Raw genomic sequence first — 27,895 nt, 5'->3', positions numbered from 1 at the left:
CACAGACTGGTTAACCAATCAGTACTGAAAGATGTTTCTAAGGCGTCATTTTCAATTTCTTTTGTTAGGTTTTTTGTTTTTGATTTTTCTATCAAAGTATAACATTAAGAGAGAGAAGTGTAAAAATCTTAAATGAAAATCTCAGTGATTCACAAAGTGAACACAGCTGTGTAACCAACACCCAGCTCAAGAAAGAGCATTACAAGAACCTTAAAATCCCCCCTTAATGCTTCCTTCCTATTCCTATCTTGCACAATGTTCACCACCTTCCAGACTTTTAACATCATAGATCAGTCGTGTACTATTAATATATAGCAGTAGAACCATATGTACCCATTTGTGTCTGGCTTTCTTCATTCAACATTTATAGCAAGGTGAGTTAATACATCTACTCAGGTGTACTGAACTAAATTCAGTAATTGGAACTATAACTATAAACTATCTAGAAAGCAATGTAAAGAAGAACTCCTACACCAAAATCAATGAGACATAGATATATCTATTCAAAAGCAATATTCTATGCTTAAATGCCTTCCTTAATAAAGAAAAAATGATTGAGATGAAATTATACTCATTTTAAGACTCTAAAAAACGAACAGCAAATAAACTTGAAAAGTGGAACTAATGAAGATAAAAAGGGAAATTAATAAACTAGAAGTCAAATAAAATACTAGAAAGGCTGAATAAACCCCAAATTTAATTCTTTGACATAATAAATAACATAAACAAACCTCTCATAAACTAGGCTAAAGATAGAGAGGAAGCAAAAACACAGATACTTGGAAATTATAATAATATAACACCGTGGGCAACTCCATGGCAAAAACAAAGAACAAACAAAAACAACAAATGAAACTGGGTATTCCAGAAAATAGGACAGATTCTTAGCATTTTAAGAATAATCAACAGGAATCACCCCAACTAAGTAGAAAATTTGTTTAGACCAGTTTCTTTAGAAAAGGTTGGAAAGATAATTTAAGATCCAATATTTAAAAGACATGAGACTAGATGGTTTCACAGGTAAGCTTTGATAAATCTTCAAAGAACAGGTACTTTTAATGGTAGACTAATCAAGATCAGGGGTTGGCAAACTACAGCTCATCACCTGTTTCTGTATAGCCCATGACCTCCAAGTGGCTTTTATATTTTTAACAGGCTTAAAAAAGACCAAAAAGAATGATATTTCGTGACACATGAAAATTAATAAACATGAAAATTATACAAAATTCAAATTTTACTATCCATAAAGAGAATTTCCCCTATGAATACATATGTAATAATTCTTAAAAAATTGAAAAGCTCAGTGATTTTCACAAAGTGAACACACCTGTGTAACCAACACCCAACTTAATTATATCTAGTAGAATGTCAAAAGAATACCTATGGTCAAGTAGGGCTTATTTTATGAATTTAAGGATTCTTCAATAATTGGATATCTCATAACTTATTTATGTTATCAACAGGTTAAAGGACACTAAAACATAATTTTTATCTCTTTCAATTAATAAAAGTCAGCAATCATTGCTATTTTTTTAAAGCTTAGTAAAATAGGAACAGCAGGAGATGACTTAAATATGAAAACAATTTCAATTGTCCTTAGGACAGAAGAAGTACTTCTATCCTGAAGTGAAAATTCACTTCAGAAAATATGCTGAGGTGAATAAACAACCAGAACAGATGAAATGACAGCAAGCTGAGATAAAAAGGTGAGCTGGTGAGATAACAAAAGAAAAGAAAAGCAAGAAAACTAAAATTTCAAAGGCACAGAAGGGGTTTAGGAACACAACAGCAACCAAAGAAAACAATATGAATGCTTTGGAAGACACACTTGAGAAGCAAAATGTAGGGGAAAAGTGAGAGAGATAAGAACATTGGGAGAGGAGGAACTTGTCCTGTTCCTGAGAAGAAACTAGCAAACTAAAATGGCATGAAAACAGAAACCAAAGATAGGGTTGAGCAATACTTCTCTTAGTTTTAAGAAGATCTAAGTGTGCTGACTATAAATCCTTGCTTCCAGATGCATTTCATAATTCAGAGTTCTTCAGATATTTTTCAAAAGGTACTATGGCACATAACTGGACATTTTCTAACACCATAATGGGGTCTGGGTACCACTCCATAATCAGTAAATTTACATTTCTGCAGCAAAATGTGAATATTCACACTAAGTGTGATAATGAAGGTTATGAATAGTGATTCAGAAACTTTTAACTAACCACGTTTTATTCATATGAAATAACCACAAAGTCTCCCCATAAGAATCTAGTGTAGTATGTAGTTCTAGAAGTACTAGGGAGTTTATAGTAGAGAATTTGATTATCTCTTTTATGGCCTATAAAGTTAATTTCACATGTGACTTCACTAACTTAATCAAGACTGTGTAGCTTTTCACTCACACTTGTCAAACTATTCTAGAAAGGCAAGCTTCCAGTTAGCCTATGACAGAGAATGGAAGTCCCATTCTGACTTTCATCTGTGGTTAAGGAATGAGATCATGTAGGGGCTGGGCCTAGAAGAAAGGATAGAAGGATGGATGGATAGAGGGATGCATGGAAAGAACAGTGAGCAAGGTGAATGAACGGTCAGGCAAAAATGCCTGCCACTTGTTTGCTGAGTGCAAAGGTAAGCTGAAAACAGCTGGCCTGCATGGAAGGTGCTAAAGAAATTAATGGTCCTGACCCTTTGCATATGTCCTTAGAAATAAATACGGGGAGGAAGTTAACTGAGGAGGCCATTTTCTCCTTTAGATTTTGGTCTCTCCCTTTCTCTCTAAACACTATGTGTTTCGAGTAATTATTCATTCTGTGAACTAAAATAAAACCTTAAGGCTCATCCCCCACCAGCTGACTAAATGGAACCCCTCATGGCCAAAGGAATAGCCTAAAACTAAATTGCTTGCCAAGAGGAGAGAGGTCAGACATGCCTCATCATACCCCCTCCCTTCTTGAGGACATCCTTTGTAACCCATTAACAGGCCTAAGGCTATGCAAGACAAACCTTCAGGCTCTCAATTTACACACCAAATATATGTCAGGGGCTTGTCTCTGATAAAAAGCGCCTTATGTTAAAACATTCCAAACCTTTAGACAAAGCTTCATGTCTTTAACCAATTACAAGTCAAAGAATCTTAAAATCCACCTATAACCTGTAGGCAACCCCCCTTGAAATGGCCCACCTTTTCAGCCCAAACCAATATATGCCTCCCACATATTGATATATGACTTTACCTGTGTAACCCCTGTCTCACTGAAATGTATAAAACCAAACTAACCCAGCCACAGCAAATCCACTTGCTCAAGGCTTTGTGGGCGTGGCTCCAGGTCATGATCCTCAAATTTGGCTCAGAATAAATCTCATTAAAATTATTTTACAGAGTTTGGCTTTTTTTCCATGAACAATTTTTTCGCTACTGAGCTGAGGAGGGAAAAAGTAGCCGCAACATATAACAGAGTAATGATTAAGAACCCTGGAGTTAATGGAATGGACTGAAGATGGGGCGGCCAGAGGTGAGAGGAGTGACCTGGTGTGTCATGGTAAGGAGACTGGCATTATTACAGGAGGTTAGGCTCAGCCATGAAGGGTTGTAAGCAGGGCAGTCACAAGGTCAGAGTGGAGTGGAAAGAGGTGAGGCTATAGGCAGAGAGACAGAAGAGAAGGCTCTGGAAACAGTGCACATGAAGATTATAAAGGCTGAACTGGATTTCTAAGGATAGAGCGGAGGGGTCTGGGGTGAGGTGCACTTAGAAGAAACAACTGTCAGAGTGTGGTGCTTTGGTGAATTTAGCAGAATGAAGCAAGGAAACAGCACACTCTCTTGGTACTTAATTCCAAATGACATAGTTAAAAAGATAGGATATAAAATATGCTTTAATATTTGCAGTACGCCAAAAATCACTTTATTCCCAAGTATTTAAACTTGTAATGAAAAGCATGTGATGTAGAATGCAGTTTTTTTTTGTTTGTTTGTTTGTTTGTTTTTGTTTGTTTTTTTTTGAGACAGAGTCTCGCTTTGTTGTCCAGGCTAGAGTGAGTGCCGTGGCGTCAGAGCTCACAGCAACCTCAAACTCCTGGGCTCGAGTGATCCTTCTGCCTCAGCCTCCCGAGTAGCTGGGACCACAGGCATGCGCCACCATGCCCGGCTAATTTTTTATATAAATATCAGTTGGCCAATTAATTTCTTTCTATTTATAGTAGAGACGGGGTCTCGCTCTTGCTCAGGCTGGTTTTGAACTCCTGACCTTGAGCAATCCGCCCGCCTCGGCCTCCCAAGAGCTAGGATTACAGGCATGAGCCACAGCGCCTGGCCTAGAATGCAGTTTTAAAAACTCATTTGAGAGGAACATTAGCAAAAAAAGGTTGAATACAATTGTTCAAAGCTTTTTTTGTTCTTTTGCTTGGTGTTTTTTTTTTGTTTTGTTTTTTTTTTTTTTTTTTTTTTTTTTGCATTTTACCACTTAAGCATATAGAATGGAGAAATAATACCCAAAGACTTGCGAGTGATTTTTCTCATTGAAATTTATTTCCATCTTTATAAAAATACTACCTACATGTTACTATGAACTAAAATAAAATTTTAAGGCTCACCCCACACACACGCTGGCTGACTAAATGCACCCCCTCATGGTCAAAGGAATAGCCTAAAACTAAATTGCCTGCCAGGAGGAAGGAGGTCGGACATACCTTACCATGCCCCCCTCCCTTCTTGGGGACATCCTTTTGTAACCCAATAACAGGCCTGAGGGTATGCAAGACAAACCTACAGGTCCTCAATTTACACAACAAATCTATGTCCAGTGGCTTATTTCTGATAACAGCTCCTTATGTTGAAACATTCCAAGTTTTTAGACAAAGCTTCATGTCTTTAACCAATTACAAGCCAAAGAATCTTTAAACCCACCTATAACCTGTAAGCGCCCAATTGAGATGTTCCACCTTTTTGGGCCAAGCCAATGTATGCTTCCCATGCAGTGATTTATGACTTTACCTGTAACCCCTGTCTCCCTGGAATGTATAAAACCAAACTGTAACCCAGCCAGAGCAAGTCCACTTGCTCAAGGCTTCTTGGGAGTGGCTCCAGGTCATGGTCCTCAAATTTGGCTTAGAATAAACTTCTTTCAAATATTTCAGAGTTTGGATTTTCCCGTCCACATTACCATTTCTCCCCATAACCATACATCATCATCAAACTTTTGATGAAAGCTATGAGAAAAATGCGATGCTAGACAAGAGCTCTTAGAAAGTAATATCTGAGTTAAGAATTTTATTTTTTCTGTGCTCTGTGATTTGTGAAATCTATTTTGAACTTTCACCCTTCTGGTAGACATGGCATTTAAAAACATAGAATGCACTGTGGAAAATCCAATAAAATCACTCTCACTCAATTAAAAATTAAAAGCCCAACAATAAGACTCACCTCCACTGTCACAAGAAATGGCAGTATTTATCCTTGATGTGAAGGAGGCACAGGGAGGAGGGTAGTGCAGGAAGGTGTTTCTAAAATATGAAGCTTTGAATTCTCTAAAACCCATATTGTAAAAGTTTTAAAATTAACATTAATAATACATTTGATTTAACCTAATATGTCCAAAATATTTTCATTTCATCATGTAATCGATATAAAAAATTGTTAATGGAACATTTCACTTTTTTTTTTTCAAGACAGAGGCTTGCTTTGTGGTTCAGACTAGAGTGCTGTTGCATCCTCATAGCTCACAGCAACCTCAAACTATTGGGCTCAAGTGATCCTCCTGCCTCAGCCCCCAGAGTAGCTGGGACTACAGGTGCCCGCCAGGACATGACACATGGCTAATTTTTCTATTTTTAGTACAGACAGGGTCTTGCTCTTGCTCACGCTGGTCTTGAATATTCCTGAGCTCAAGCAATCTTCCTGCCTCAGCTTCCCAGAATGCTAGCATTACAGGCATGAGCCACCATGCCTGGCTGACTTTTCACATTCTTATTTTTTCATACTTTGTGTTTAAAATCCAGGGTGTATTCTAGACTTACAGAATATTTCAATTCAAACACTAAATTTTTATTAAAAATACTCAGCTTTAGAATTCATGATATTTATCCTTAAAAGAGTATATTCACATACCCAAGTTGTTTTGAATATACATAAAAAATTTTCCAATAACTTAATCAAGTATAAGTTTTTAAATTTATATTAATTAGAATTAATTAGAATATTAATTATATTGATTAGAATTACATTGATTAGCATCTAATTAAATTATATTTAATTAGAATTAGAATTATATTAAAGGTGTTTTTCCTCTAGCGCTAGCCACATACAAACAGCAAATAGCCACATGTGGCTAGTAACTATTGACTTAGACAGCACAGTCCTAGACCTAACTTCAAGTTCATGGGAATTATAAAAAGCAGAGGCAATCGGAGGAAAAAAGTCAGACACAACCATAATGTGAGGCGTCCTATGACTAGCCTGGATTTTTATAAACCTCAATGGCACAGGGCAAGAACACGGTAAGGATCTGTTCTAGATTAAGGAACTGAATACCTTCCTGGTGGGTGGGTGCCAGAGAGACTGAAAAGGCATAAAAATAAATAATTATATGAACTTTGCATCCTGGTTTTAATAAACCGTAAAAGATATTATTGGGACAATAAAAGAAATAGGAATGTGAACATGATATCAGATGATGCAAAAGAATTATCATAATGGTATGTAATGGCACTGTGGATGTTTCTGTGTGTGTACGTGTGTGTACACATGTAGAGAGTAAAAGAAGGAAGAAGGGATGGAAGGAAAGCCAATCTTGTGAACTATAATAATTGATGAACCTAATTTGAGGGTATATGGATGTTCATTAGTCCTAGCTTTCTAACTTTTCACATTTGAAACTTTTCTAAATAAAATATTAAGAAAAAAATATGCTAAAGCTGGTAGAATAACCACGGCCAAAGATCACCATCAAAATAAAAAACTGCTTTAAAGTCGAATCAACCTCTTTTGCCACAATTTTGACTACATTAGCTATTCACCTTACAAATGCTAACCCAGCTCACTAAGGCTGGTAATTCTGCAATGCTAATGCATTTGCAGACCAAGCTAACAGGTGCATGGGCGATCTCACCAACTCGACTAGCACTTCACACCCTTGAAAATACATGCTTTCATTTAAGAAACATTCACTGAGCAACTGCTATGGTTCCGGCACTCTGCTAGATACTAAGAACACAGAAATAAAAGACCTGGCTCCAGTCTCAGAGTCTCGTAATAGAGATAGAGTAAGTCACAAATATACATGTTTGCCTCATCCTTTCCTTTCTGCCCCTCCCTCTTAGACTGAGAACTGAACTTAGTTTAACCTCTTGTTCGTTGGTTTCTAAGGACCTCAAAAAGTAGCTTAAACAATTTGGACCCAAACACAGAACAATAAAATGTTACAGACATTTTGCTGAGCAAAAGAAGTCATAGACAAAAGAGTACATGCTGTGTGATTTCATTTATATGAAGTTCTACACCAGGCAGAACTAATCTATGGCGGAAAACATCACAGGAGCAGTTGCCCATGGAGAAGAGGAGCAGGGATAACCTGGCAAGAAGTCCTGGGCTGCTTCTGAGGAAATGGAAATGTTCCATATGGAGGTAAGTGTGTGGTCACACCACTGTATCCATTTATCAAAACTCTACAGCTAAGTATACAGATGTCAACTTGTATAAATTTTACCTCAAAAAATTGAAAATAAGTAATAATATAGTGGAACACAGTAGAGGGTGGGACATGTAATTGAAAGAAGAGTGGGAAAGCAATTAAAATGTTTAGGTGAATGGTGGAGACACAGGGATTCATTAAACTGTTTACTTGTTATTTTATTTTGTATGCATTTGAATTTCGCATAATAAAAAACTTTTTAAATGCCAAATTCAGTTGTAAGAAATAAAGACTACTTCACAAATATCAAATATCTACAAATACATCTAAATTTATGAGCCTAGATCAGAGACCTAAAAGACGAGTGATCATCTCATTTTAAAGCTGGCACGGGTCTTAGGGAATTGTCTGCGGATCTCCACCCAAATCTCTGCAGAAGGTAGTACTGGGATGCATTCGAGCCAAATCCCAGCCTCTAACTTCACTAAGATCAGCACTTGTCACTCTAAATAGATCACAGTGACAGTACATAATCTATACTGGAATGTATGTACAGATTATGATTAATACATGTATTGAAAATAAAAATGTCTGCCTAGCCAAAGCCTTCCTTTCATGGTTTCACATTTCTCAATACACATCTTATCATTTGGTTATGTGCACTGTGCTGCATATGTCATATGTAAAAATATAAACATTCTAGAACCATGTACTCCCTCAGGGAACTCAAAAATTAGGAGACAGAGAAAGAAAGAAACATGTAGCCTAGTAAACAAAACAACACAAAAGGTATATATAAAATTTAATAAATTATATGCAAATATTATGAGAATACAAAGGAGGAAGCAGCTGATAAGATGAGATAGGAATAATTTCTAAGATGATTTTTAAATTTAATTCTTGGATGACAGACAGAAGTCAGGCAGACAAAAAATGTTTTCAAGGGTATTCCAAATAGACGAAACAGTCTGTGCAAAGGCACAGGTGTGTAAAAACTATGCTTTTTTTTTTGAGAGACTGCAAGGAGTATGCTCTAAGTGACAAGCTGGGGAAATTGAAAACAATACCTGGAAATTAAGAAAAGAATAGGAGAATGGGGCAGGCCCGGAAGGATATAATATCACCACCAAAAAGGGTGACCCTTGTCTTGTAACCAAGGGGATGTCAGTGAAGGACCCAGCAGGGGCATGGAGGACAAAGTGAAATTGGGTAGATTAAGCTAGACTCCAGAAGCCACTATTGTGTATGTTTTCATTTAATATTTAAATACATGAATCCCATAATCCTATATATCAGCGATGTAATGTCCAGCAGTGTTCACCTTATGAAACCAAAGAGTCTATTATAGTGGGATTTGACCTTTAGCATGTAAAATTATGAACTTTAGCATGTGGCTGAGTTAGCTACCTCTTTTTGACCCGTGCCTAGGTATTTTATTTATAAAAAATGACTACTACAGATTGTGCTTTTCTATTATATAACCTTACCTTACGTTGTATAGATCCCATTCTCACGGATTTCACATCCACAGATTGGTAAGTGAGCCACAGGCCTGTGTCTACATGTTGTATGAAGCATACAGAGTCACCATATTTTATTTCAGATGTTCCCATTCCATCAACTTCTTTTCTCACCCCTACATCCAATTTTTCCTAAAGGGCAATGGGGGGAAAAGATTAGCAAACATTTAAAAAATACTAGCATATAACCAACTTTGCCTTATAAATATGTTCCTTGAAAATTTCAGCCCTCAAAGTCCCCTGAAATAATAGTAGTAAAATAGTCTATTCTTGTTTTTTTTTTTTTTTTTGGAGATAGAGTCTCACTCTGTTGTGGTAGAGCAGAGTGGAGTCATCATAGCTCACAGCAACCTCAAACTCCTGGGCTCAAGCTATCCTCCTTGCCTCAGCCTCCCAAGTAGCTGGGACTACAGGCATGACCTTCTTATGAATATGTTATGCATGGTATCTATACCTTTTCTCACCTAATAATACTGCTATTAAAATCCATCTTGAATTCACTCAGAATACAGAATATTAGGAAGGGCAATGAATCCTTAGAATTTTCTAGTACTGAAAATAAATAGTAAGTTAAAAATAAAAAAGATGAGCCCTGCATAACATTCTGAAGATGCTTATACCCAGATGAGTACATACTAACCTCAGAAATACAAAGGCAAACCTTTATTTATAGCAGGAACACAAAGTTTTGCCTTTCTAAGACAAAAGCCAGTCAGTAGTTCAGTGTAAGTCCTATCATCATGCCCAGGTTGCACAAATCTTCATTATATTATGAACAAAAATATATAATTATCATAAAAGTTATTCAGTGGGGCTAAGAAGAAAGGTCTACATGCAAGAGTGGGTGTGTAAATGTATCTTTGACAAAAATATTCTGGTGTGCTTTATCCTCATTCTGTTATACATTGCAGGATTTGTGCAAACTGTATACTGTCAATGCCTAAGAAAACAAGGAGGAGCTGGAAGGATGTGTTTTACGTAAATAAACAAAGAACTATGAGCCAAGTGAAACACCTGCACAGGTTTTTTAGTAGTTTAGGAAATTGGTTTATTTATTTATTTTTTTTTTTTTTGGAGAAGAGAGAAAGTGGGAATTTAGAAATACATGTAAAACATGCTCACTTCATTTCTTTCTACATTTCTAACATCAAAGGAGTTATCCCCATCAAAGGAAAGGTGATGGGGATATACTTACAGGAAATCCAAAACAGTATTTTCTGTCTTACCTTGGAAGACCGGAAGGTAAATGCTGTTGATTTTACATCAGCTTTCTCTTTGTCCATGAGTAAAAGGTTTTTGTCTTCCATGAGACTCAAGTATTTTCCTGTTGTGACATGGCGTAGTCGGAATGGCTGGCCCCATCTTATGTGGCTTCCACTCCACCTAATGAAAACATTTAGGACTTGATTTAACAGCATCCGAAATCATGGCAGAAGTAGCTAATTAAAAAATGGCATTAGGAAATACAGTTCTATCACAAACATAAGCAGGATCTTTCACTATAATTTCCTAAATACAAAGAAAAAGCAAATCATGTGGCCACTGTAAACATTCAAACTGAATCCAGGTTAATTTGCATATTTACAATAAAATCAAAGTAGTTCAGAGTTAATGTAATCTGAAAAATATCTTTAAAATAATTATATTCCTTACATATGCACCTCCTACTTTCCTATTTTAGACAGGAAGGCAAAAATAGTATTAATCAAGAGTCACAGACTAGAGCAAGCATTTCTCTCTTTAACCTATTAAATGGCTGAAAAACTACCTGCTCTGCCTTCTGCCAGGTTGTTCCCCTCAATGACATCTGGATTCTAAGAGACAATTAGCATCCCCTTTCCTCTGCAGCTTACACTAAGATCATATATTTTCTATATATCAATCCTCCATAATCAAAGTGAAAACAAACTCCAAACTTCCCATTTCAAAATACAAACATAAATAACAACAGAGAAACACAATCAAGATCACTTAATGGAAAGTATGCAAAGGTTGGCAGAACAATCTGGATTTCTGTAGCTATGGCTCATCAATCTTATTACTGACAGTAAAATGAAGTCCTTTCAGGTTTTCAGAAGCTTTCATGTTTTTTTTTTACCAAAATTGTGACAAATTTAGGGCCTTGGCTCAAAAAAGAATTGATTTCTTTAAGCACACGATCATGAAGTGTAGGTATATCTATAAATTTTGAAAACACATTTGGAATCTATTTTATAAAGGCAACAAAACCTCTCTAAACTGTACTTATGTTGACAAATTATAATATAATTATTACCTACATATGCAATTATTGTCATTTCTTTAATCAGTCATTTTTATAATACACAAAGTAAATATGTGTATATACTTAAAATCCTTTTCCTTAAATTCTCTGATTACAAAATATATAAAAGCTATGAGTTTTTCCCTTTTTTGCCTTATCAGTTTCCTCTTTCATTTCATTAAGAGATGCATTTCTAATAAAATTTTACTTTAATATTTATCAAAAGTTTTAATATTTAGGTGAATTTGATCAATTTCATGTTTATATCAAAGAAATTTAATATTACCAATTAATGGTATTAATATAGACGAATTTGTTAAAGTTACAGACTTATTAACATAAGAAACATAAAAAAATTCATTTATAAGGCCGGGCGCTGTGGCTCACGCCTGTAATCCTAGCTCTTGGGAGGCCGAGGCGGGCGGATTGCTCAAGGTCAGGAGTTCAAAACCAGCCTGAGCAAGAGTGAGACCCCGTCTCTACTATAAATAGAAAGAAATTAATTGGCCAACTAATATATATATATAAAAAAAAAAAATTAGCCGGGCATGGTGGCTCATGCCTGTAGTCCCAGCTACTCGGGAGGCTGAGGCAGAAGGATCACTCGAGCCCAGGAGTTTGAGGTTGCTGTGAGCTAGGCTGACGCCACGGCACTCACTCTAGCCTGGGCAACAAAGCGAGACTCTGTCTCAAAAAAAAAAAAAAAAAAAAATTCATTTATATATTTTTGTTGCATAGGAGTATGAAATGAACAAGAAAATCAGTCATAATAGAAATATAATTTCAATGAGAAAGAGGTATAATATAAATTTCTTACTGTTAAAGAAGATGTATTTATTTTTCTATTTATTTATTTGAGACAGGGGTTTTGCTATGTCCCAGGATGACCTTGAACTCCTGGGCTCAAGTGATCTCCTACCTCAGACTCCTGAGTAGCTGGGACTACAGGTACATGCCACCATGCTAGGTCAAGTACTTTTAAATAAATGAAAATGGGTATTAAATTACAGCAGTACTTATACTCAATTGGATACTTTGAAAGAGTGGTGTAACCATTTTATTTTAAAATATCACTACTTAAAATACACTGAAAGGTATATTATATGCATCTATATAAACTGATAATGAAATACGTTCTATGTTGACCTTACAATGTTCAAGGATATACAAAGTTTTTCAAAATTATTCTATGGGACATGTGAGCAAAAACAACTTCAGACTGCTAAACTATTTAAATCATCATTAGAAAGTCAATAATCCCAAAATTTAAAAAAAAGTCTATAAAGACAGTTATTCTATAGTAAAATGGTCCCACTCCCACACATGAAGGCTATAATCCTAAATCAATAATTTCTTTAAAGCCCAATACAATAGGGAAGAATACTTTGAAAATATATTGCTTTTAGGCAAAAGGCTAACCTTCCAATTATTAAAAAAATAATCTGACTGACATTTTAATTCTATTTAAATTAGCCCCAAATGACACCTTTTTCATCAATATTGTTATTTATTTAAAGGAACTAAAAGGTTCCAGACAGCTGTTTAAAGTCGCCAGGAAAAAAAAGAAAATATATAAAATATAAATTCTTATTACTATAATGTTCACACAGTGACTTTTATTACAATCCAGATTTTTACTCAGCTATCAAGCTATTTTTAAGTAAATATAGTGACAAATATAGTGCCAGTAATGACACTTGTCCTATTGTTCCAGTTTCCTCTGTTTTAAATGTGCCTTTGGAAGGTTAAAGCTGAAGTCTGTCAGATCTGAAACGTGCGACAGGCTTGCAAAGAATTTGTCCTGTCTCCAAACCTTACATCAGTCCCTCCTCCTAGGCCTTTCTGCCGGGTCTGGGCTACAGATGTTACTAAAACAAATGAGGCTAAAGACAAAAGCAGAATCTACAAAATGATTGCTTCCTTCTCAGGTTTACCTGCTGGTGAACTTAGACTAAGAGAAGATAAATAAAGGTAGGTGGGAGGGAAAAGAAAAAACTCTCCCCCACTTTCTCAGTGTTCCCTGTGTTTCTTTGCTAGCAATGACCGTTTCACACAGATGCAGAGGTGTAGAGCAATGAGGTAGTTAGTACCCTTGGAGCATAGGCTGTGTTCAGAAGTTCTACTTACGCAACTCGTAGTGTCTCCAGTCTCCACAGGGAACGAGCATGAACAGATATAGCACCGCCTTCAAAATGAACAGTTCTGTTTAGACAAACAAAAAAAGCCCGTTAGAGTTTAACATGTTTCATTCTTTGGACTCTTATTTTTCAAGTTAATTAAAAGAGAAAAAGCAAATGGGACAAGAGTGTGGATAAACAGTTAAAGACATACTTTTTGGCAGGAGACAATACAGCTGGAAATAAAAATAATCAAAATAACAATAACAGTGATCAATGTAAGTTTGTCCTGAATAAACACTGATTTGATTGATTTAAACATATTGTCTCTTGTCACTTTTTCCCTTTAATCTCATTCATTCAATTCTTTCTCTCTTTCTCCTCCCTCTCCCTCTCCCTGTTTCCCTCCCTCCCTCATCTCTTCCAGCAAATAGATTTAAGTTACTCATCTAACTTAGGTCCATAAAAGTACTCAGTTATCAGTTTAAATATAGCTCAATATATTATTATTTCAACACACATATATAATTATTTGCAGTTCTAAATTCTGCTTCAGATACAGAAAGCATTTAAAGAAATGTAAGAACACCAAGTCTTAGTATTTTAATGTAGAATTCTGAAGCTTATATCAAAATATTAAGAAGAGTCACAAAAAGGAACTTATTTGAATGCATATCACATGTACCCAAGTTCTAAAACTCTCATAATAATTTAATATGCTGTACACAATGCTAAGTAATTTACATACATTATCCAAATTGATCTCCATGCCAACCCTTTGCGATTGTTTTAGGGAAACCAAAGCTGATGCACACGCCCTGTTTCTTTCCCTAGTATTCACTATTTCCCTCTCCATAGGGTCCGTCTCATCATTTAAATAAACCCAAGCCTATTCTGTCTCAAATTAACAATACCATGTGTGCCCACGTTTTCCTCTCCTCTTTTCTGGCTCACTTGCTTCCTGTCAATTTACAGTGCCCTCCAAACGTTCCAGACCCACTTCTCCACTGAAACAGATTTTGGTAAGGTCATCAAATGATCTTCATGTTACCAAATCCAACAGACTTTTTTTTTTTTTTAACAGCATGGAAACTCTTACTGTCTTGACAGTTTTTCTAAGACCATTCTCATCTGCTTTTCCTTCTACCTGTTTAGATATTCCTTCTCATTATAAATATTTTTATTACGAAACTTTTCAAATATACACAAAAGTAGACAGCATATTAAAATAAACCCCTATACACCCAGCACACAACTTCAACAATGATCCACGTAGCCATACCATTGCTTTACCTGTAACCTCCAGTTTCCTCTCCACATTCAACCCTTAAAAATTATTTGATATTATAAAATATCTAGTCAATGTTCAAATTTTCCAAATTGTCTCACAAATATCTTTTATTTCTTCCTACTGCTTTATAAATCAAGACTCAAACAAGATGTCCTTAACTGGTTAGATGTCTCAAGTTTCTTTTATTCTAGAACAGCCCCACTTCTTCTATTTTTTTTTTCTTTCCTTCTTGCCATTTATTTAATGAAAAATAGTCTGTGTCATTTGTCCTGGAGGAATTTCTACATTCCTGATGTGGCCCATTGCAACCTCATGGTATCTTTTAACATGTACCTCTAAATTGGCAGTTAGATCTAGATTATCTAGAAGCTTGTTCAAATTTCATTTTTTGTAAAGGACATTTCAAAAATTGGTGTTAAAATTGATCAGCAAGTTCAGGATCACCCTTATCCACCCATTAAGACCCAAGAGTATAAGATACATAATGACCAGTGTCCACGGCAGTGATTTTCAATCTTGGCAATGTAATCATGTGAATAACTTTTAAAAATCTTTATGCTGTGGTGTCATCAATGACCAATTAAACAGATCTGTAGTTAGGATTTTTAAAAAGTCTCCAGCTACCTGTAAGGGGAAGCCAAGACTTAGAAACCATGGTCTAGGCAAGTTCCTCCATACTAGCTAGCACTATGATGTTTTTGGCTAGATAATTCTGTTGGGTGGGCTGTCACGTGTGTGCACTGCAGTATGTTCACAGCACCCCTGGCCTCTACCTACTACATTCCAGAGGTAGCCTACCACCATCTGTGACAACCAAAAATGTCTCCAACATTGCCAAATGTTCATTTGTGGACAAAATCATCTTCAGCGTAAAGCCTACTGATCTGGATAAATGGTTCCCAATCTTTAGTGAGGTAGAATACCCACAAAGGCTTGTTAAAACTCAGATTGCTTATTTTACTTAACATGATATTCTCTAGGCTCATCCTTGTTATCAGGAATGACAGGACTTTGTTTAATACAGCTAGACTAGACAAATGAATTCCAGTGTTCCGGATGACTATGGTTAACAATAATTTTCAAACATCTAGAAGAAAGAATTTTGAATGTTCTCAATACAAAGATGATAAAGGTTTGAGGTGATGAATATGCTAACTACCCTGATTTTATCACTACACATTGTATACATGTATTAAAATATCACCCGTGTGTCAATTTACAATATTAATTTAAAACACCAGATTCCTGACCCCATCTCCAGAGTTTCAGGATTGAGTAAGTCTGAGGTGAGGCCCAAGAATTTGCATTTCTAACAAGTTCCCAGAGTTTTAAAGAAAAAGTATTTCCCTGATGATCAGAGATATTGAGTGTTTTTGCATATGTTTATTGGCCATTATTCTGTCTTCTTTAGAAAAGTTTCTGTTCATGTCCTTTGCCCACTTTTTGATAGGGTTGTTTGATTGTATTTTCTTGCTGGCTGATTTTCCTGAATTCTAAATAGATTCTAGTTATCAGCCCTTTATCGAATGTGCAGCATACAAATATTTTCTCCCATTCTGTAGGTTGTCTGTTTGCTCTCATGATAGTTTCTTTGGCTGTGTGGAAGCTTTTAAATTTGATAAGGTCCTATTTATTTATTTTTGTTATTGCTGTGATTGCCTTTGGGGTCTTCTTCATAAATTCTTTCCCTAGACCAATGTCTAGAGGAGTATTTCCAGTGTTTTCCTCTAGAATTCTTATAGTTTCACGCCTTAGGTTTAAGTCTGTTATCCACCGTGAACGTCTCTAATCATCAGGGAAATGCAAACCAAAACTACAATGAGATATCACTTATCCCCAGTGAGAATAGCCTTTATCAAAAAGTCCCAAAACAATAAATGCTGGCATGGATGTGGAGAAATAGGAACATTCAAACACTGCTGGTGGGACTGCAAACTAGTGCAACCTCTGTGGAAAGCAATATGGAGATACCTTAAAGAGATACAAGTAGATCTACCATTTGATCCAGCAATCCCATTACTGGGCATCTACCCAAAAGAACAAAAGACATTCTATAAAAAAGACATCTGCACTCGAATGTTTATAGCAGCACAATTCACAATTGCAAAGATGTGGAAACAACCCGAGTGCCCATCAATACATGAGTGGATTAATAAAATGTGGTATATGTATACCATGGAGTATTATTCAGCTATAAGAAACAATGGTGATCTAGCACCTCTTGTATTATCCTGGATAGCACTGGAGCCCATTCTACTAAGTGAAGTATCCCAAGAATGGAAAAATAAGCACCATGTGTACTCACTATTAAATTGGTTTTAACTGATCAACACCAAAGTGCACATATAGTAGTAACATTCACCGGGTGTAAGGCAGATGGGAGGGGGAGGAGGGGATGGGCATACACCCACATAATGAGGGTGATGCACACCGTTTGGGGGATGGACACACTTGAAGCTATGACTCGGGGTCAGGGGCAAGGGCAATATATGCAACCTAAACATTTGTACCCCCATAATATGTTGAAATGAAAAAAAAAAAGAAGTCAAACAGAGCAATAGCAACAACAGCACTTTTTGAGATGATCAGCACAAGGGATTTTAGTGCCAATGGCAGCAATGATGCCAATGTTCAGGGAAGATGAAAAAATATAGAAAATACGGCCGGGCGCGGTGGCTCACGCCTGTAATCCTAGCTCTTGGGAGGCCGAGGTGGGCGGATTGCTCAAGGTCAGGAGTTCAAAACCAGCCTGAGCAAGAGCGAGACCCCGTCTCTACTAAAAATAGAAAGAAATTAATTGGCCAACTGATATATATATATATAAAAAATTAGCCGGGCATGGTGGCTCATGCCTGTAGTCCCAGCTACTCGGGAGGCTGAGGCAGAAGGATTGCTCGAGCCCAGGAGTTTGAGGTTGCTGTGAGCTAGGCTGACGCCACGGCACTCACTCTAGCCTGGACAACAAAGCGAGACTCTGTCTCAAAAAAAAAAAAAAAGAAAATACAAAGGTCCTCACGCAGCACTCGTTCACTGAAAACTAGTTTGCAATGTACCAGCTACTAAGAAAAAGAAAATGTGTTAAAAGAACTGGACATTGGTATTTCTAACAGAATTTTTTAGATAAAACGCCCACCTCATAAATCAGAAAAAGTCAAAGTCGCTATAATTTTACAGTATAAGAATTTTTAAAACATGCACATGCAATAACCAGCAGTCTGAGCTTGCTCAACAGTACTTTGAGAAAGTTTAGCCTCAGGCTGTACGTTATGCCTACATAACACATTATCCCCCAATATAACACATTTCGTTAAGGAACTCATATTTCAGGCTGATCACATAAAACTGCCTGAAGAGGCCCTTTAAGGTTATTCTAAGTACAAATTATTCCTATTATATCATCAATTCCACTCTTAACTATTACAATATTGTCCACCGAAAGCAAAGTAGTTAGTTATTTTTGTATTTTGGGCTATAAAACACAATTTAAGTCTTATCTCAGCTGTCAAACCACTTGTTTCTCAGTAAGGAGCAGACACTTTGACAGCCAGGACAGTGCATCTGCAGAATCAGAGGCCCAGAAAAGACCAGCATTAGCATATTAATAAAAGCACAAATCCTTAGGAGCTCTTCGCAGCCTGACAGGTTGGCATATATTTATAATAAAATTTTATAGGATACACAATTCTAATTAGTGGACTTTAGGACAGAATCATAAAACACATTAACAAAAGATTCAACGCCATAAAGAGACGCCTCTGCCTGCAAGGAAGCTGCTTTCTTTCATCGCGAGTGCTGCGTGCGAGCCATCTTCACTAGATGACACCGCGGTTATTAGCTCACTTTTCTCGCAGGACTCCAAGAAGCTGATGACTCACTTTCGCATTTGATTGTTATTAACTTTCTGAAGATGTCCTTTCCTTGTATGAACTTATGAAAGTTGCTGAACTTATCTCTGCCTTGTGTTCTTCATATGGAAAATGGGCATGACCTTCGTTGGGTTACTGTGAGGAAGGACGGAAAGTGATATGACCCACGTACACCACTTGGAAAAGTCCGTGCACAACAAATGTTACCTCTGAGGCTGCAGATGATGATGATGATGAGGAGGAGGAGGAGGAGGAAGAGGAGAGGAAGAGGAGATATTCAATCCTTCTGTATAGGGAGTTAAGGACTCAATAATGTTTGCCTGAGTTGAATTGACTGTTACCAAATCAATAGTATTATATACTTGATGATATTCAAAGGTATAAGTCCTAAATTATAAAGTCGCTCAGGACAACATAAATAGGAAATGAAACCCTACCTAATCTCTATCGTGAATCAGTCACCTAGTGCCAGTCTCCTCCCACAGTTCAATGGTAGCAGTAGGATCTCAGCATTCCTCTTTTGAATTGTTAATAATAAACACTTATTATAATACTTTACATTACTTCTGTGAGTCAGGAATCCATGATGCTTCTGGCTTGGGGTTTGGCTTGGGGTCTCTTGTGAGGCTGCAGTAAAGATGTCGGCTAGGGCTGCAGTCACTAAGGTTCGAACTGGGGCTAGCAGACCCACTGTCACAAGATTCCATCACATGGCCGTTGGCAGGAGGCTTCAGTTCCTCACTCGGTGGTTCTCTCCAGAGGTCCACATGAGTGTTTTCACAACATGGCATGTCCTTACTCCTCCCAGCTCCCCTGCCTGCCCACCCCATTTTGTGTAACACGTTCTCCCCTGCAGCAGTTCTTGACCTTTCTGGGGTTACATGGCCACTGAGATCTAATGAAAGCTAGGGACCGTCCCTCCACTATTGCACACCTATGCATTTCCATATCAGCATTCCCTTTCAGCCATATGTACATACTCTTTTTGCTTCTAGTAGTTCTATACATCAAATAAAATGATTCTGAATATATACGCAGTCTTAAAATTTACATACAAATCAATATGCCTTTTTTGGCAGCTGCTACAATACACTTTATTTATTGACAAGTGAAAATTATATATACTTGTGGTGTACAACATGATGTTTTGAAATATGTATACACTGTGGGATGACTAAATCAAGCTAATTAACATATGTCTCACCTCTCATTATTTCTCTGTGGTGAAAACACTTAAAATCTATTGCCTTAACAATTTTCAAGTATACAATACATTATCAACTACTGGTATATTTATCTTTCTATGACTGGTTTATTTCACTTAACATAATGTCCTCCAAGTTCATCCATGCTGTTGCAAATGACAGGATTTCCTTCATTTTTTAGGCTGTGTAGTATTCCATCTTGTATATATTGTGATACAGTTTGATAGTAAAAGAACACTACAAAAAATTCAATCTCTGAGAAGAATGTACACATTATATAGATTAAAAGGATACTTCCTTTCCTAACTACCTTATTTCTCTGAAAGTCTACTTCTGAAGTCACCTGCCTTGTCACCATTCCTTTGGCTCTGGGCATAGAGATTCATGTCGCCAGTGCTGTTGGACTGATATCCCTTACCACAACTTTCACTGCCACCATGAAAGGGTGGTCTATGACAGGAATGGGCACACTTTTCTGTAAAGAGCCGGACAGTAAATATTTTAAGCTTTGTAGGTCATATGGTTTCTGTCACATTGTTTGACTTTGTTGTTGTAATATGAAAGCAAACATAGATAACATGTAAAAATAGAGAGAGACAGACAGAGAGAGAGAGAATAGTCATGTCACAATAAAACTTTATTTACCAAAACAGGCAGCAGGCTGGATTTGAGCCATTGGCAATAGTTTCCTGACCCCAGGTCTGAAAGGTCCTATCCACATTATTGATAATTTTAATCTCAGAGAGAGCTAACTAGATAAAATCCTGGTTCTAGGATCTTTCATAAGTAATTGAGACAAAGTCCACTTTATATACCTTGAGTCACATTTCTAAATCTGGAATTAATATCTACACTGTGACAGCTCTTTCCCCCACCAAGAGAAATATAGATAAATTCATAGTGCTTCAGAGCACTTGACTTATGCCAAAAACTTCACAAAAACAGGAAAAATTGGGGCATTTTTCAAGGCACTTTTGTTTCTTCAACATAAGAAAGCCCTGAAGTTCAGTATATTATTGTAACACTTAATAGCTTACATCATCTATTATTACTACAATATCACAGACACTTTGAAGGGAGGGCACCAAGTGAACTTTCTTTCTTTTTTACATTTTCATGTGACTTTAAAGCAATGGGGATATGAAATGAAGCTACTCAGAGTCCTACTTCCTGAATGTATAAACATTCTGGTTTCATTTCTGTCAACAGAGAGGCTAGATTGTATAACAAATACCTGAACACACAAAAAACAAATAGTAATAATAATAATAAAAGGCAATTTAATCAGTCACATCAAATTTTGATAATGAATCCATTACTCAAGTAATGGATAGAGAAGAGTAGTTTACTAGCCTCCAAAGATTCCCTTGCTGATTCATATCATCATTACATGGTTATGTAGAATGCAACAGGGACAAACAAAAAGCCATACTAATATATTTTAGTTGTTGCAATGCAGGGCAGTAAAACAATACTAGAGTTCTTCATTTATCCAAACTTAATTTTCAATAAATTCATGATGTACCACAGAATTCAATTTTCCTTTGAAAAATCAGTGGTTATTTAATTATCCTAAAAGAACAGATTATAAATGTCATAACAGGTATCCATAAGCATTATAACTATTTTTCATTTCAAAAGGAATGTATTGCTTGAATACAAGCATGCTAGCAAAAATTGTTTTTTCTCCTTTTGTATACATAAGGTAATTAATTTAAAATATCACTGAATAGTAACATCATATAAACATGTTAAAGAAAAAAAAATCATATGATCCTATCAATAGATGCATAAAAAGCATTTGACAAAATCCAACAGGCATTCATAATAAAATCTCTCAGACAACTAGGAATAGAGGGTAACTCCCTCAACTTGATAAAGAACAAAAAACCCAAAGCTAACATCATACTTTAAGAGAAGAAACTCAATACTTTTAAGATCAGGAACAAGGCAAGGATGCCTCCTTTCACCACAGCAATTCAAGGACTGTACTGGAAGTTCTAGATAATGAAATAAGACAAGAAGAAATTGAAGATATAGAGACTGGAAAAGAAGAAACAAAACTCTGATGCAAGAAACCAAAGAAGATCTGAATAAACGGAGAGATATTCCATGCTCATGAGTAGGAAGACCCAGTATTGTCCATGTGTCGGCTATTTCCAATTTGATCTATAATTTCAAGGCAACCACAATAAAATTCCCAGCAAGTCATCTTGTATATATCAACAAACTGATTCTAACTAAGTTTATGAAGAGCTGAAAGGCCCAGAATTGCCAACACAATATTGAAAGAGAAGAACAATGTTGGAGGACAGACAATACCAGACTTCAAGTCTTACCATAAAAGTATAGTACTCAAGAAAGTGTGATGCTAATGAAAGAACAAATAGAATAGTGGAACATAATAAAAACCCCAAAAAATAAACCTACACAAAAATAGTCAACTGATCTCTGACAGGGAAGCAAAGGTAATTCAATGGGAAAAAGTCTTTCAACGAATAGTGATGGAACAATCGGACACCCACATACAAAAAAAAAAAAAAAAAACCCAAACAAAAAACCACACACACAGATTCTAGAAACAGACATTACATCCTTCACAAAAAATTAACTGAAAATGGGTCACAGACATAATACAATGGAGAGACAATCTTTTTAAACAATAGTGCTAGAACAACTCAACACACATGTGAAATGCAATGATTCTAGAAGATATCTTATACCTTCCAAAAAAATTAACTCAAAATGGACCACAGGTCTAAATGTAACACACAAAACTATAAAACTACTAGAAAATAAAGATAAAGTCTACATGATCTTGCATTTGGCAAAGACTTTTGAGATGCCCAGATCAAAAGCATAATCTGTGAAATAAAAAATACTGAGAGACCTCATTAAAATTAAAAATCTCTGCTTTGCAAAAGACACTATTAATAGAATGAAAATACAAGTCACAGACTGAGAGAAAATATTTGCACATACATAACTGCTAAAGAACTGGTATTAAAATTCAATAAGGAAACAAACGAAAAATTTTAAAATGGGCAAAAGATGTAGACAGACACCTAACCAAAGTTATACAGATGAAAAATGAGCATATGAAAAGATGCTCAATGTCATGTGTCATCAGGGAAATGTAAATTAAAATGAGATATCACTTCTCCTCTATTAGAATGGCCAAACCCCAGAACACTGGCAAGGACTAAACGCTGGCAAGGACTCTCATTCACTGACGGTGGGAATACAAAATAGTACAGACGCTTTGGAAGACAGTTTTGCAGTTTCTTACAAAGTGAAGCATATTCTTACCAAACAATCTAGCATTTGTGCTCCCTGGCATTTACTCAAATGAGTTAATAACTTAGGTCCATACAAAAACTTGTACACAAATATCAATTGTGCGGCTTTATTCATAATTACCACAACTTGGAAGCAACCAAGATTTCCCCCAATATGTGAATGGATAAACAAACTGTGGTACAGTCATACAATGGAATATTTTTCAATGATATAAAGAACTATTTAGTCATAAAAAGACGTGAAGGGAACATATATGTACATTGCTAAGTGAAAGAAGCCAGTTTGAAAAGATATTAACTATATACTGTATGGTACTAATTATATGACATTATGAGAAAGGCAAAACTATGGAGACAGTAAAAATATCTGTTGTTGTCAGGGGTTTAGGAGGAGGGAAGAATGAATAGGTGAAGAACAGGATTTTTAGGGCAATGAAGCTAATCCATTTGATACTGTAATCTAGAATGCACAACACTAAGAGTAATCCTACTGTAAACAAACTTCAGTTAAGAATAATGTGTCAATACTGGCTTATCAACTATAACAAGTATACCACATTAATATAAGATGTTAATAACAGAGAAACTGGTGAGGGGGTATATACAAACTCTCTGTACTTTCTACTCAATTTTCCTGTAAATATAAAACTATAAAACAAAGTCTATTAATTTTAAAAAATCATTAAGTAATCCCAAGCTCAAAAAATATTAATAGAGTAAGAGAGAATATATTAGGAGGAAAAAGAAGGGAACAGGTGTAAACTGTAGACTTTTTAATGCCTTTCTTTCTCCAGAATGACACAAAATAATATCAGGCTATATCACATAAACTTTGGGGCTTCTCCTTAAGAGAGAAGAATGGAGGGATAGAAATTTATATAAGTAAATTTTGCAAAAGCAAATAATATGAAGTACTATATATTCTTTCATCCAAACAAAAGCAAATTAGAAGTATTATTGTACTTAGCTTAAAAAATATGAATTGCTTATCATTCATATGTATTCTAGACACTTGAGTATAGATTTTAGGAAAAATAAAGATGAAACACCAAGGTTCCTGACCCAGGAAGTTGCAGTTTAATGTGTTAATAAAGACACAAAGAACAAAAAACAGCCTATGTAGTAATATGGAAATACTATTATATAAAAATATGGGGGAGGGAGGGAAGGGATAAGGGAGGGAAAGACAGAAGAAGGAAGGAAGCAGAGGGAAGAGTATAATTATCAAGAAAAGCTCTGGAAAGATTCCATGAAGGAGATCATATTGAGCTCACCCTTGAAGCTGGGAAGAAATTCAACAGCAAAGAAAAGAGCAAGGATGTGTCAGAGAACATGGCACTGAGAGGAGAAAAAAGTTGTAGAATGTTGAGTAGCATGCTGCTGTGTTCAAAGGGCAAGAATAGCTCTGGGTGGTAGATGCATGGGATGACGAGAAAGTTAAGTAAGTTTTCTCACGTACTCTTCTGAATGGGGATCACAAATCCACAAGGATATGGAGATAAGGATAAAGACTTGGATTATTAATCTGAAAGCAACAGAGTCCTCAAATTACAGTAAAGTGGAGAGTTCACACTTAAAATTGGCATCTGCAAGAAAAGGAGTCTCACTAATAGCAAGGGAGTCTCACTCTTAGCAAGAGTCTAATAGGAAAAAGAATTCAGTGATAAAATCAATAGGACTTAAAGACCAAGTCCTTATTTAATTTGAAAAAATGAAGAAAGAAAGGAGGTCAAGGCTGACAACAGCAGTCTGGTATACATAACCAAGTTATAAACTATAAGAAGGAAAACATCGCTGACAGAATTAAATTAAGGTTGGTATATTTGAATTGCAATCCCAAAGGAAATTCATGCAGAGATATGCAGTAAAAAACTCGAACAATTAAGATAGGAACTCAGGAGAATGTGGCAGGAACACCACATTTGGCAGCAACAGACAAATTTCATAGTTGAAGCTATAAGAGAAAATAATGAAGACATTCTGTTTGAAGGGCACTCCATTAGTGAGTAAATTTGAGGACAGTGCTGCATTTGACACAGCTAATCAGGCCACTGAAAACCTTCTTGCATTTTGACTCCAGGACATGACTCTTTCTAGGTGTTCCCCCTGCATAACCAGCTATTGCTTTTCAGGAACCTTAGCTAGATGCTTCTGATCTCTCCAACTTGGGATCAGTCCTTCTCTTTCCTGAATATGCTCATTCCCAAGGTGAAGTCATACAGAAGTTAGCAGAATAGTCCATTTGTGTAGCTTGGAGGTCTGGGCATGGCATAACTGTGTTTTCTATCAGGGTCTCAGTCTGAAATTAAGGTGTTTTGTTGTTGTTGAATTGTTTGAGCTCCTTGTAAATTCTGGATATCAGTCCCCTGCTGAATGTATATTTTGCAAATACTTTCTCTTCATTATACAGGATGTCTGTGCAATCTGTTGATTATTTCTTTTGCTGTGCAGAGACCTTTTAGTTTAATTAAGTCCCATATATCTATTTTTGGTTTTGTTGCTTATGCTTTTGAGGTCTTAGTCATGAATTGTTATATTTTTTATACCCAGCACACACCCAAAATGACTGGGCTATACAAATCCCTTAGATAAGCAATAAGGGAATTGAGTTGAAGTGACTGAAAAGCAGACCCAGAATTAAAAGATTATTTCAGAGTAAAGTCATAAGTGTTTCCGTTTACACATGTTCACAGTAGAATTTCTGTTGCTAGTACCTTTGGGAGTGTTTGGCTGAGCAACTGGGATACAGGTACTAAAGCAAGGTATCAGGAGTCTCTTCATAGTAATAGAAACCAAGTACATGCTTAACCAGCATCTTAAGGAGCAGTACTTATTGATTCAGGGGCTGAGTTTGTGACAACGGTTCCATTCAAGTTGCTGCACAAGGGGATCAGCATGGATTTAAAACAATAATGCCCTTATACTTTTAGTCATCACTGAATGAATACTGTAAATAGGACTAGAGCAGAAAAGCAAAAAAGATAATATGCTGTTATTTTTTACTTTTCATCCCATTCAGATTACAATATAACCACAAAAGCACAATTAAAGAGGATGCTTTTCCTTTCTTTTTCTTCTGAAAGATACTACTTACATCTAGATTAAGCTTAATAAACTGATATGAACAAGTCGTGGTATTAAATTTTAATTGAGAAAATACCTGGGAGATTTCTTTTTGTTTTAATGTTGATTTTAATCTATTATCTCTTTTTCAGTTCACACACTGCAAGTACAGCAAATGACTCAATTGTTTTTTGGGTTTTTTTGTTTCTTTTTCATTTTTACTGAAATCCAACAGCTCAAATTCCTATGAATATTTTTAATCCTTTGCTTTAAAAGCTTTTGTTTTTGAAGTCCTATGCTGGCCATTCCTTGACAGTGGTTCTCCACCAGGTGAGGCTGCTAGAATATGACAGACTAAAGTGAAGCCACTGTGCTCTCTGCAAGTGGCAGGGAGTTTTAAGTTTGGGGGAAAGAGTGAATCTCTCCCAAGGGAGAAGAGGCAAAGAGCAGAAAATAGCTCTTCTTTATGCACTGACTCTTCCATCAAAACTGTTTAGCAAACTCATCTTACTCCCAGACCCAGGCTGAAAAGATATACGTAGGATGTGAAGGGGTAAAGAAGGAATAAAAGCCCTTATGCTATAACTTCATCTTTCACAATTTTGGAGCACAACAGAGCAGATTTAAAAGCTTCCTCCTAGGTAGTGATTAAAGGCACACAAATATCCTCACAAGGATATTAATCACCCAACTGTATACACAGACATAAACCATGCATCTCTTTCTAAGCCAGAATGAGAGACATTTAATTCATTATATCAAATCCATCTCATGCCTTATTAATTATTTACAACTTAAGCTCATTAAATCATCATCATATTAAAAGGGGCACAGAGGTAAAAATATTGTCATGCATACATACAGAATAGCTTTTGCCTGCTGAGTTACATTCTAGAAAGCAAATGTTTCACTTATTTCCAGATATAGTCAGAAATTGTGACTTAATTGCCCTGTATGTGAAAGTAACTAGTCAGAGCAAATATGTGCCAACAGTACTGTTGATAACACGGAAAAAGAACCATCTTTCTCTCCCTGCCCCAACCTCCCCCCTTTCTCCCTCCCTCTCTCTCTCCCCCTCTCTCTCTCTCTCACACACACACATACACACACATAAAACATAAAACACACATAAACACTCTGCATTTCTTTCCCTGCTTTATTTTTCTCCATCATCACCTAATGCATTTTATCTCTATATGTGCATGATGAGTACGTGTATGCATTTATAAATAAACACGTTTATATTTTATTGTCATATATCCCCACTGGAATGTAAACTTCTTGAGAAATGAGACTTTGTATCTTTTTTATATACTCCTATAGCCCCAGTTCCCAGAACATAATAGCCATTCCACAAATTAAAGGAATAAAACTACTTGTGATGTAGCAAACCTGTTCTGAACATACAAGTAATGCTTTTCAAACAATGTTTCCCTGATATTGGTTTCCAAATAAGAACTCTCAAATGATATTCCCTTAATTTAGTTACTTGAAAATGTATTAATGTAAAAGCATGGCATACTTCATTCATATAGTACGTATTTAGTGCATAAATATAAGTGTGCATGCACATAAAGTAAATGCCTTTGTCAATATTTTATTATGTTCACATAAAATCATGGATGGAATAATGAATGAGATGTACTCCAGAC

At 36.0% G+C, this 27,895-nt stretch overlaps 1 protein-coding gene across 5 annotated transcripts in view; it reads right to left on the bottom strand.

Annotated features, from left to right (window-relative positions):
- Positions 1–27,895, bottom strand: part of RYR2 (ryanodine receptor 2) — a 644,030-nt gene that overhangs the window by 319,944 nt on the left and 296,191 nt on the right. For all 5 annotated transcript variants that reach the window (XM_075995501.1, XM_075995503.1, XM_075995502.1 and 2 more), the window contains 3 exons: positions 13,530–13,604; positions 10,366–10,522; positions 9,107–9,271 (listed from right to left, as the gene is read on the bottom strand). In XM_075995501.1, the coding sequence (XP_075851616.1) occupies positions 9,107–9,271; positions 10,366–10,522; positions 13,530–13,604 (397 nt within the window). The remainder of the gene's footprint in view (positions 1–9,106; positions 9,272–10,365; positions 10,523–13,529; positions 13,605–27,895) is intronic.

Source organism: Microcebus murinus, chromosome 19, assembly GCF_040939455.1.
Source record: "Microcebus murinus isolate Inina chromosome 19, M.murinus_Inina_mat1.0, whole genome shotgun sequence".
Taxonomy (NCBI): Eukaryota; Metazoa; Chordata; class Mammalia; order Primates; family Cheirogaleidae; genus Microcebus; species Microcebus murinus.
This window is presented reverse-complemented; position numbering and strand designations above follow the sequence as displayed.